We start from the raw sequence: 12317 nt of genomic DNA, 5'->3' as shown, positions 1-12317 counted from the left end.
GCAGAAAGGTGTGAATAGCCTCGCAGCGAGGATCAGGAATCAATCCACTGGTATTATTGCTCCAAATACTGTAAGGAAGACGAGCTGACTTGGCTGTCCCAGCAAGCCTGTGGCAGTGGACAGGAGTTCCCAATGTGTACATCCCACCTGCTGGGATGGAGGCAGCCCCACCAGCTTCTCCTGGGGCAATGCTGACCTCCTCCCTTTGCCTTCTAACTATACAGACACAGATACACCTGCCAGAGTGATTTGTCCTTTTGATGCACGCTTCCCAACGCTGCTTTCAACCCACTTGTATTGAATTTACCTCTAAATGACAATTTTCCTGATTTAAAATAGAGTTTTGGAGTTGTATATGTTAAAAACATGTTAAGCTTTTCATGTATGTTAGCAATGAAACTTTACTATCACAAGGGTTTATAGAGAGGCTCTCAAAGCTTACCATTCACAGATGATTAGTCATGCTCTGTACTGCTGTTTGATATCTGGAATGGAACTTCGTTAATTTGCAGGAATTCTTAATGCACAGCATAATGTCAGAGATTACTGCTTTCCCACAAACGAATTTTTCTTCCTTTGTTTAAAAGAATTTAATAGAAAAACAATGCAAGCCTCTCCATTTAGAGCTGTTTCTGCTGGTTCAAAGAGCCAAGTATTAATCAGACCCCACCACCTACTGGAACCCTGCAAAATTACAGGGCTGCTTTAGAGGCTGCATTCAGCAGGACCCTGGGCTGAAAAATGCCGGAGACCAGAACAGAGCTCAGAGGAACCACTACACGCTTGTCTTGCAGTTCACCATAAAGCTGCTGGCAAGTGCCATTTAGACACTGCAGTGACTGAGGTAGATGAATGTTTGATCTGATCTGGAGCGGACACCTTCCTTCTTCCTTATGTTATCTTCTAGAGCAAGCAATAATGGAATACATAACAACAATGATAATGATGATGATGATGATGATGATGATGGCGGTGGTGGTGGTGGTAATAATAGTAATAATAATAACAATACAAAGGCTTGAACACAAATTTCCCTCTAGCTGTGTAATCCACTCCACACTCCCCAGTTCAAGCTCCATGGTGCCACTAACACAGATGTGCTCCCTGGGCAGACACACGTGTACTTTGGCTCTCCTGCCTTGACAGGTGTCCACACCCACCCCTTTTGCTGCTCCGCATGCGCATCTGGCTGGCCCGCTTCCCTGTCTCTTAAAACTGGCCTTACACCACACCAGAGGCACTGAATGCAGTTTCAGACCTGAAAATACCACAAGGAAGTCTTTGGAAGGTAAAGAGAGAGATCCTGTACTTTTTGTTCAGTGTTCCTCAGCTGCTTCCAACACTGGAAAAAGTCTTCAGAAGACATCTCTGTCAGCTGATAAAATTTAGTCAGTGTGATGGGTAATTTTACTGAAAAATTTTGGAATGTTCCACTGTATCTGAATTGAATGTTCAGAATTGGAGCTTCCATAAAGTCCAACACACATTCGGTATTCACAGCCTGTTTAATCTGTCTCCATCCACTCTGGTGCCAACGGGCTTTGTCTGAAGATTCAGGCTTGGCTGATGGTCATCTGAGCAGATTACTGCTGGAGTAATATTCAAGAACTGTGTTGATGTCTTATTACCACTGAATATGAACGTAGGTCCCAGGTTCTGTCAAAATTCAGATTTCAATTCAATTTGATTTTCAAATAAGACTCTCTGGGGTTGTTCAGCCTGGAGAAGAGAATACCCCAGGAAGACCTTACAGTGGCCTTCCGGTGCCTAAAGGGGCCTACGGCAAAGCTGGGGAGGGACTCTTTGTCAGGGGGTGGCGTGATAGGACAAGGGGGAATGCCTTTAAACTAAAAGAGGGTAGATTTAGATTAGATATAAGGAAGAATTTTTTTACTGTGAGGGTGGTGAGGCCCTGGCACAGGCTGCCCAGAGGAGCTGTGGATGCCCCATCCCTGGAGGTGCTCAAGGCCAGGCTGGATGGGGCTCTGGGCAACCTGGTCTGGTGGGAGGTGTCCCTGCCCATGGCAAGGGGGTGGAACTGGGTGGTCTTTAAGGTCCCTTCCAACACAAACTATTCTATAAGAGAGACAGCTACTAAATGGTAAGGGTGACAAACTCACTGGAGACTTCCCGCTCCTTCCAATACCCAACACTTGGAGCAAAAATAAAAATTTGCTTTAGTTCATTGCACACAGATTATCATTTGGAAAAACAATACTAATAGATACAGTTACTGCTTGACAGTCTACTATAATTGCAGAACAGTCTCTCAGGTGTGATTTGCTTTTTGCTAAATTTGCCTCAGAGGATGCTAGTGATATCTAAAACAATAGCACCATTGGAGCCACCCTCATTCCATTGAAGTCAAAGGCAAAAATTCATATTGACTTAGCAGAGGATGTATTTAGCCTTATAAAGCAGGGAAGCAAGTAGAACAAACAGTCTGTCTTACATTTCCTGTGGGAAGCTCTAAGTTGTAGCTGTGACACGTTCTCCATTCCCTAGTCACGGTTTTATCTGGTCATTGCAAGAGAGATTGTGCTCATTTGGCTGGGCCCTGGATCAGTCCCCACAAGGAAGCACAACCCAATCCAAATCCAAAATCCAATCAGGAGTCAGTTTATGTACAGCATGGTACTTGAAATAATTTATAATCAAATTACTATTAATATAATTAAATCATTATCATTTAATAGGAGCTGAAAGTGAAGGTTGATTCTATCCTTTTTGTTCACTTTTACTTCCATTCATGAGATTACATGCTTACCAAGCAGTACTAAGTGTGCAAACATCCAGGCTTGTGAAGAAAGCAGGGGAACACCACTCCTGGTGCTGCTGGCCCCTGGGAGTGCTCCAACAGGAGCATGCACGGCTGCTCCGAGTGCCCTGCGAAGGCCAAACAAGGGGACTGGCAGTGTTGGGGTGTGAAATGGATGCAGAGAGATAACTGAGCAGAAACACTGCACACAAAGGACAGAGAGCCTCATGCCACACGCAGGCAGCAGGGGCCACTTGTGGGGCCTTCTGAAGGTCAGAGGGTGTGATAACCTGCAGTTCGAAGTGCCTGACCACAAGCCGCCCAAGAGACCTGCCTCCAGCTCCTGCCTCTTCTCCACGGAGGCCACAGCGGCCACAGGTCTTTGAGCAGCACCGAGGTGTTAGACCTGAGGGCTGTCTGAGAGCCAGGTGAGAGCCAGAGCCACCAGCCGAGCCACCCTCCTGGTGAAGGCGACAGATGCCGACCGTCTGCGTTATACCTGTGGTGGTTTCACCCAGCTGGGCAGCTGAAATCTGCCATGCCGTTCCCTCACTCCCCTCCTCAAAGGGAAAGGGGAGAAAATACGATGCAAAGGGCTCAAGGGTTGAGATAAGGACAGGAAAATCACTCAACAGTTATCATGACGGGCAAAACAGGCTCAGCATAGAGAGATTAATGTAATATATTAACCAACACCAGCAGACTAGAACAGTGAGAACTAAAAGCAAACTAAAAAACACTTTCTGCTCTGACATGGGGCAGCTGCTGGGCTCTGCTCACAAACGCCACCCCTGCAGCCCCCTGCTACCAACAAAACCTTGCCACGTAACCCCAGACATACCCTGCTCACACGTCTGTGCACAACCAGCAGTTGCCACATGGTGGATCCCTCCCCACTGTAACAAAGCCAGAAATGAGCCAAGCGTGAACAAGTCAGCAGAAGAGACGAACAGAGCTAGCTTCTTGCCCCACAGTCCCACCACACAGCTCTCACGGTCAGGACCCTTGAGCAGATCACACTGTCACATTTTGGAAAATTTCATCTCTGGTCTGCAGTTTCAGTCTGTCAAGGCTGTACTGCTTCCTGGACCATACAATCTTTCCCAAACATATAGTTTGGATTTAGGGTCAGACACAGATGTCCGGGATGTGAATCAGCTGCGGATACACCTCCTGCTGTGCCTACGTGTAAGTTATATCTCTTGGATCTGTTGTAGCCACAGGAGTCAGTCAATGCAGCAGAATACAGTCAATGGGGTGAATAATGTCTAGGGCTGACCTAATGTGGATATAGTTTTATTGTAGATCCTCTCTGCACTCTTGGACAAGAAGTGCATTGCCTTCCATAATTTTCGTATGTTAGCTTGCCTTCCTCAGCAGCAGTGGCAAATCTTTTCCAACGCAGCAGTGCTAGGTAAGCTTGCCTGTATCCCTCCAAACCAGCAGCCCCCTGGCACTGTTTCAAGAAAAGACCTGGTGATCCCCTGCTCCAGTTACGTACCAAATCAGCCCATTTATTGTTACTTATTGTTATTTCTGCCATGCAAACAACCTTAACCTGGCCAGATAAAACTGTGGCTAGAGAAGGGAGAACATGTCACAGCTACAACTTAGATCTTCCCACATGAAATGTAAGACAGGGTGATTATTTGTTATACTCACCTCCCTGCTTTATAAGGCTAAATACATCCTCTGGTCAAAGAAGCAAAGCTCAGCAGGGTCACTTCCCCTTTACATTACACAGTCTGAGTTCCCAGCTTAGGGAGGCACAGGCCCAACCCAAATAACAGCTTGAAGACACGAATCTGCTGTTGGTTTTGTAGACACAGGAGGTTTGGAGCACCCTTTGAACTATTATATTTGTTGTACTGCACCGTTGGAGCATCACTACCTACTTCAGCAACAATGATGTGCTCCTCAGTTACTGAGAGCCATCCTTTCGTTGCACCTTGTACATTAATCAGGTATTAATACACTAAGACAGCAACGGCTTGGTTTTTTATGCTCTGCATAGAGCAGTTAAATCAAGAAGCAGGCAACCTCTGAAAACATGATGTGAATAACCACCCTCAGACGCAGCGGCCCGTGCAGTGGCCCCGGCGGGGCTGTCGGCGAGCGCAGCACATGCCGCTGGACCAGCACAGCGAGGCCGGCGGCACCCAGGCTGCACCGCAGCTCTGCACATGCTCCGTGTGCCAGCACGGTCCCATTCACCCTCTGAGGCTTGTTTGTCTACGGGCAGCACTCTGCTGCCGAGGCTGGGAGAGCTGCAGCATCTCTCAGAGATGCTCGCAGGCAGTCTTGCTCATTGAAGACGTTTTTCAAAAGCTCGGTTGCGCTTCCAGGGATGTAATTTTAAGAGCATCCCTAGCAAACAGAGTATTCCGTTCCCATCAGGCTAATGATCATGACAACAACGTGCAAACATAAAGCGAGTTTAATTCTCTGACAAGAAGATGGGTGACAGCTACCACTGAATTGTTTGCTGTAATATGTAGAATTCCTCCCTGGAAACCCCAGAGGTGCTTTTTGCCTGGTCTGGTTGTAAATAATGAGATAGATCACAATGGATTTCAGTTCCTCATCCGTGTTTGATCAGCACAAAGGTAAGTCACTGCTCCTAATTTCAAAAATCTCTGGTACTCCCAGGCAAATGTATGAATGTTACTTGGCAGAATGAATGGCAAGAATTTTTGGAAAAGATCAGGTCTCATGGCGATCTATTTTTGTTACACGGGAGGGAATCCCTTCCATCAGTTTCAGGCGTGGATATTTCAGCCTGAAGCTAAAGTTATTTTTAAAGATAACATATTTCAGCAGATAAGCTACAGCATTTGATTGCTCTTATGCCTAACACTGAGAGATGAATGCAATGCATTTATTGTTTATATTGTATATTGGTGCTTTTATGGATATATATATTTATAAAACAATTTCCACATTAGCAATCGAAGCAATTTAAAATGGAGTAAAAAATTAAGAAAAGCTGGTTTTATTAATATACTAAATAGTATACACTGAGAGGACTAGATGGTGATAAGTGACTGACTTTGCTTCAGTAGATGTTAGCTGTATAGGTAAGTATTTCCATAACTATGAATTTAAGATATATTTTAAAGAACCAAAGTGAAGATTTTCTACATAGTAAGGTTGCTATAGAAATACTAATGTCACTTTGTCATCTGTTTTTAAGTTAAATGGTTTAATTTCATGCGTTTATCTGACTGTACAAGCTTTTCTCTCCTGTAGCTTAATCCTCTGTACAGTGGTATTCCTTTCACATTCTCAGAGCAGGAAGCAGTCACTGTCTGATTATCTGTGTTGCAACAAATTTCTCTGTAAGTCAGCTTGCAAAATCATTTGTATGCAGTGGCCACAGTTTCCCGTGCATGCCTGAAAAGAGTCAAAGCTGATGTAGCCACGCTCGCCCCACACCAAACAGGCTGAGGCATGTATGTGTGCCACGGAAACACAGACAGTTTCTCCTGGATCATGTGAAAATCGTGTTTGGGACATTTTCCTTGAAAGGACAGAGGTGTGGGGCTGACCGAGCTTTGGCAGCACCCAGCAGGCTTTGTTGAGCTCTCCTTCTGCAGGCACTGTGTGCTGCACCCCAACACGGACGTGCTTGGAGCCTGGGGAGGGTGAGGGGACACCTTGCTGATGGGCACGGAGCTGATGGAAGTGGTGTGAGCAGTGAGGCTGGAGCCCAACCAGGGCTGGGGAGGAGCAGTGAGGTCTCCAGATGGATAAGGGAGCAGAGAACAGTGCAGGAGACCACTGATCCAAACCACTTATCCGGATAGAAATGAGAGAGACGGGGGGTGACATCTCCCAGCACCTCCCATGACTTCTGCTCTGCTCCCCTCCTCCTGCCAGGACTCTGCACACCGACCCCATCCCTGTGTCCACCCAGCTCCGTCCCCCATCCCCGTGCCACGCTGCGCTCACAGCACCTCCCCAGCAATACCCCCCTCCAGGTGCACCCACCGTCCCCGCTCCGCCGCAGGAGCTGCTGGCTCACCAGAGGATCAGACTTCGCTGCCTGTACTCCCCACTTGCTGCGTGGGAGGAGGACAGGGAGCGCCTGCAGGAGCAGGCAGCGCACAGCAAGGGAACACTGAAACCACTAGTTATCGCACAAAGAGAGCTCTATTCGAGACGCAGAGTGCATGGTGGATTTTAGCTAAATAGCACGTCAGCCCTTGACACATGACACATTACCAATTTAAGCAGAAAGAGTATTTTTTAAGGAGAAAGAGCATGCTGCTCATTGGAGCAATTTATAAAAAAGGTATAATTCTGACTAGCTATCAAGCACACCAAATCAGTATCTGTCAGACCAATAAATCTTACCCTACAATCCCATTCTCCATCCCACCCACCAGAAAACTCCTCTCAGCTACAGATCAAAAAAAACAAGGTTCCAGGCTTAAAAATCACACAGCCTCTTTGAAACACTTCTGTGACATCACTCATTAATAGCTTATCTTACTATGAATAGTGATAGCAGTAGCAATGTGGGGCTTCAAAAAGCCATTATCAGATCCTGCTCCCCTCTCAACACTGTTCAGTGCCATACAAATGCGTGCTGTACCTGGCTTCTGATGTTTACTGTGTAAACAGAGGACCCAGACAAGACCTGGGCTGCTACACTCACAGCCAGGCACACACAGGGGTTATTATTTTGTTAAGCAATCGGTAAATCTGTAATATTAGAGAGAGAGTTACGATTTCAAAAGATTTGCATTCATCCACTAACACGCTAAGACCAGGAGATGCCTACCACTGCTGACATAGGTTATCCCAGTACAGCCGAGAGGCACATCCCATTGCTTGGGACATCAGGGAGCTGGGAGAAGGGGATGCTAATTGCATCCGCTGGATGCAAAGGGTTTTTCCAGTGGTAAAAGTCACTGCAAAGTGAGATCACAGTGGTGCATTTCAGTCCGTGTTCGGGATTCGTTGTCTTTTGGTGAAACCAGGAAGCATCTTTTTGCTGAAATCATGTAGCTGTCTAGTATTGTGTCCTGCTGATAAACCCCGGAAAATCAGGAGTTTGGCTACTGGGTGGGTGGGGAGGGGAGAAGCATGGGGGGTGGGAGGTGGAGGTGGGGTGCGATAGGGTGTGTTTGCATGAAAGAGGGGAGTAAATTATATACATAAATATTTCTTCCCCCCAGTTAACATAAATTATTGTCATCCGTCTTCCAGTTCTAAAAATTCATGAATTTTAGCAGGGCTAAATCTGTCATTGTCCACACCACATACACTAAGCTAACCTGCAATGACTTTATTTAGATCTTTGAAATCCAATGCAATAGGAAGTGAGCACTTACGTACATCCAATATTCACTTTACAAAACAACAGGTCAACCAACATCACAAATCAAGTACAGCAGACATCCTTCACATGAGAATCTAGAGGAGTGTTAGCATCACAGTCAGTGTAATTTCATTGCTATAAATCCTGTGATCACTCTGTATGTTTCTTTATACACCTCCTTTCAGCCCAAAAGACATTCTATCTGGAACAAATGACACGCTTTAAAAATACTGCAGCTTATTTCAAATAAATTGTCTTTTAAGTTTGGTGCTTTCTGAGTATTTTAGCTATGAAAGAAAATGTCTCAACCTTGTATGGCATTTGGTCTTTGCTCTTTCAGGCTCTTTCAGACCTTTCTACAGCACTGCTGTGCCAGCCTGTTGTTTCTCCCTCCCCATGCTCCACACGCTGGCTGTTAGTTGGACCTTCTTCCTTCCTGAAGCTTCCGTTCACCAGTGGCACAGTATTTTTCCAAAATACAATGCATCTGAAACAGCACCAGTGCTCACTGGCATTTACAGAACTGAAAGACAATAAAAGAAGTAAAGCTAACACATTTGCAGACAGAGGGACAAGCATTTGGCTGTTTGTGGTCCCTTTATGGCGCACGATGCTGGTGCCCCAAGCTGCAGCCCAGCTCCCCAGCAGGAGAGGAGGGAGCCACTCAGTACCTCTCTGTCATCTTCTGCAAAATGCCCACTCTCCAAAACATTCCTCCTCAGCCCAGGAAGGTGTCTGCCAAAAGAAAGGCCCTACAAACTTTGCAGCCAGGCCCCCTCATTCCTGGACAGGGTAAGCTGGAGGAAGATGAAACAGGAGACACCACATCACCTGCAGCCAAGTGCAGGCAGGGTGAATGCCATCCAGGACCTCTTGGCTTTCCCTACTCCCAGTCACATGAAGCATCAGAAGACCACACGTCTGTCTCCCCCCTCTCCCCTCACCAGAGACACTGGTCATGTTAGAGACACCCTGGACATGGCTTCATGCCACTGTCCCCTAGCAGGCATGAAGTCCATGCTCTGCTAAAAGCAGGTGCAAGGAAAACTCATTCATCCGTTCATTCATCCATTCATTCACTCGTTCATTCATCATTCAGAATTTGGCTTCCTCTCCTTATGTAGGAGAACAATTGCTCTGGGGACAGCAAAGCCACAGGGGAGAAAGCGTTTTGGTTTCAGTTAAGTGAAAAATGGTAGAGGGAACCTGTGCCCCAAGTGCAGGTGTGCATCCATGCCTTTCATCTTCCCGCCACCTTGCCCTCTGGGTAAGCAACTGTTCTGCTCAGGAGACAGAGGATTTCTTTTCTGCCTGGATTGCTCTACTCCAGACTCACAGTAGGAAAATGTAACAGTTATTACAAGGCTAAACAGCAAAAAGAATAAAAGTTATACGTGTAATGGATAAAAGGAGATGATGGCCCCTTTGATCTACTATCTGTACCCGTACATCTGATGATTTCTTTCCCCATGCCAGCAGCACCTTCTCTGTACCAGTCCCATGAGATAGCCACCACGTGCAGCTGTGAGAGGCGTTTTGTCAGTGCTCTCAGCTGGTACCTCCTGGGTACCTCCAGATTGGCCAAGGGGAGCAGTGCCAGCGGTGAATCCCTGCCTTGTCCCTTTGCTTTCCACCCAGCCCGTTGCACAGCTCACTTTAAGTACCAGATGTGAGCTTGTTTTAACATCTGTTTGCTGAGTTTAACAATTGCGAGAGCAGTTTGCAGATTTGTTTTGATACAGAAACATGATTAATGGGCACTGTGGTAAAGTCTCCTCTTTATTCATGTACTAGTCACTGATGATGACTGTCCAGATGCAAGGGCTCTTCATCTCCCCTGATCTCCCAAGCACCCTGAGTAGCACGCAGGTCAGAGCTTCTGGGCCAAATGACCGGTTTGTTGAGTGATAGACTCTCGGGTAGAACAGAAACCAAGTTAGCGTTTTTAATTTACAAATTTTACCAAATGTGTAATTTAAAAGACCAATTAGAGGAGAAAAAGAAAGGAAATTCACTTCAGTGGAGTAGTGATGAAATGGGAATCTCTGCACTGGTGAAGGCAGATTCAATATCAGCTCTCCAGTTTTCCCAAACTCATAATCAGAGCTCCAGATTTGAGATACTAACCTTTCCCAGGTAAGAGTTAATTGCATTTCCTTGGCAGCCAAGTTTTAAAGCAGAGAGTGATGATGGTGTCCCACGCACAGAAGGTCTTGTGTGGGCAATTACACTGGGTTGTAAAGTCCAGTGTGGAGCTAATGAGGGTTCATCTGCCACATGTGACCACAAGCAAGAATAGGGTGGCAAATACTTTAAAATTATCTTTAAAGTTCTTTTCTCGCTCAAATATATATATATATAATGTTTAATATAATTTATATCAATGTGGTAATATTAAAAAGACTTTACTAACACTTTTCAAATTCTCTTTAAACACCTTTTCTGCACTGCTTATGTATTTATGCTATTTCCAGAAAACACAACCATTAGGAAAAGTCATCAGTCGCTTAACCTGTCTTTCCTTTAATCAACTTTCTCATGTGATTAAGGCATCAGCTTTACTTTCTCCTGTTAACAAGGCGGTGCAGTGGTGGGACAACAGTTGTGCTCTGAGTTCTGACCGCAGCCATGGCGAACAGTACATCGCACTGCAGCTGTACCTTCTTTCTGAGTTAGCAGAGATCAGAAATTCCTCTTTCAAAAGTAAAGATGAGACTGTAGCTGACCAAAAGCAAACACCTTCATTGTGACATCAGGTTTGACCCTACACCAAAAAAAAAAAAAAATTAATAATAATTAATTTGACTCCTGGAGCTAAGAGGTTAATAGCCACCTGAAGCCAACGGAAATGTAGGTACGCGCAACATGGGATGAGCAGCCTGGAAGCATGTTACTAGTAAAAGAGAATCCATAAACGAGGAAAATCTTCTCATTCAGTCCTTTAGGAACCAAAATCTGTTCAGGGACTGGTCCTGCAACACAGGCTTGTGAAGGTTTTCCTTCCATTGCAAGGGCCACAAAAAATAATCACTTGTGTTTAAATTCAGTAGATAGAAAGTCATAAAAATAGCGTAGCTTCAAACTCAATGCTTTCCATGGAAAAACGATAATGAAGAAAGCAACATGCTCTGCATTGGTCACCTGTGTGACTCTCAGAGTTGAAAAGTATGTTCAGAATCCCAATCCCAATGAAGAATGTATTGCCAAACGTTGGCAGCTAATCATTTTTACTTCCAAGAAGTGTTTCTAAATTATAAAATGCCATATAAAAGCAAGAAATAGACATTCAAGCATATTTACTAACCTAGCCTAATGAACAAAATTAGTAAATGTTGTCATTGATTGTTGAGTGCCCGGTAAAGCTACTAAACCACTCAGGAATATAATTTCTCCATAAATTAATCATCTCAGTGATGTGTTTAGTTATCAGTGCCTCTGAAACTAATTTTGCTTAGATCAAGCTGTTGGGCTTTCCCCAGATTTCTCCCCTTTGTCTGCCTCACAAGTTAGGGACTTCGTCTTCTCTGCAAATCTAGTCCACAATAGCCCTATGTGTTTTTGTGAATATTAAATTTGAATACATGACTTAAGTGCATATTGGTACATGGCCCATGCCTATTTCTAAAAAAAATAAAATTAATTTTCTTGAGATCAGTTCATAATCTCACCAAATATCAATGATATTTTCATGCACATAAATATATTCCCACACATAACCATGCCCTTCTGTCATTTCATTCTTCTTTTGTGCAAGTAGCTGTGCTTTTAGCTAAGTCAAGGGGAAGAGCAAAAATGCCACATCGGCACAGATTTACTGAGGGTGTTGGGGGACTGCTTGTGGTTTGGTTTGCATTCTTCCCCATTTTAAACAGGCTCTGTGTCTCCCCTTGTCACAGACCTCGTAATTTCAAACTGCTCTGCTCTTTGTTTCAGATTTTCCCCGAAATCTTCTCAGGAACTTAAGGATAAGGTGATTTTACAGCAGTGCTTGGGTCTAAGACATATCATTAAAATGTTGTTGTTGTTGTTTTGTTTCTTTTCATTAGCCTTAGCTGTTACTTAGCTCTTAGGTTTGTTTGGCAATTGGCTTTGCTCTGCCATCTCTAGAATAAAATGTACAGAACTGTGCCCTCCCAATCCATTGATGATAGTCCTATTGATGATTATCAATGTTTTCTGTGGGAAAAAAAAAAAAAAAAAAGTATTTGAAGAAGTCCACCCTTCTTTAGCAAA

At 44.8% G+C, this 12317-nt stretch overlaps 1 protein-coding gene and 1 long non-coding RNA gene across 7 annotated transcripts in view; one reads left to right on the top strand and one right to left on the bottom strand.

The window, feature by feature from the left end:
• The first annotated feature begins 5002 nt into the window (after nucleotides 1-5002).
• ANKRD55 (ankyrin repeat domain 55) overlaps nucleotides 5003-12317 on the top strand; it is a 51014-nt gene continuing 43699 nt past the window's right edge. For both annotated transcript variants that reach the window (XM_013180512.3, XM_013180513.3), the window contains exon 1: nucleotides 5003-5364. In XM_013180512.3, the coding sequence (XP_013035966.1) occupies nucleotides 5325-5364 (40 nt within the window). In that variant the 5' untranslated portion in view covers nucleotides 5003-5324. The remainder of the gene's footprint in view (nucleotides 5365-12317) is intronic.
• The window catches only part of LOC106035612 (uncharacterized), an 81540-nt gene continuing 74606 nt past the window's right edge, over nucleotides 5384-12317 (bottom strand). For 4 of the 5 annotated variants that reach the window (XR_010827937.1, XR_010827941.1, XR_007158615.2 and 1 more), the window contains one exon: nucleotides 5384-10848. This is a non-coding gene — a long non-coding RNA (uncharacterized lncRNA). The remainder of the gene's footprint in view (nucleotides 10849-12317) is intronic. The other variant, XR_010827939.1, reaches the window with a different exon arrangement.

This window comes from Anser cygnoides, chromosome Z, assembly GCF_040182565.1.
Source record: "Anser cygnoides isolate HZ-2024a breed goose chromosome Z, Taihu_goose_T2T_genome, whole genome shotgun sequence".
Classification (NCBI taxonomy): Eukaryota; Metazoa; Chordata; class Aves; order Anseriformes; family Anatidae; genus Anser; species Anser cygnoides.
The sequence above is the reverse complement of the archived record's forward strand: the minus strand, read 5'-3'. Positions and strand labels throughout refer to the sequence as shown.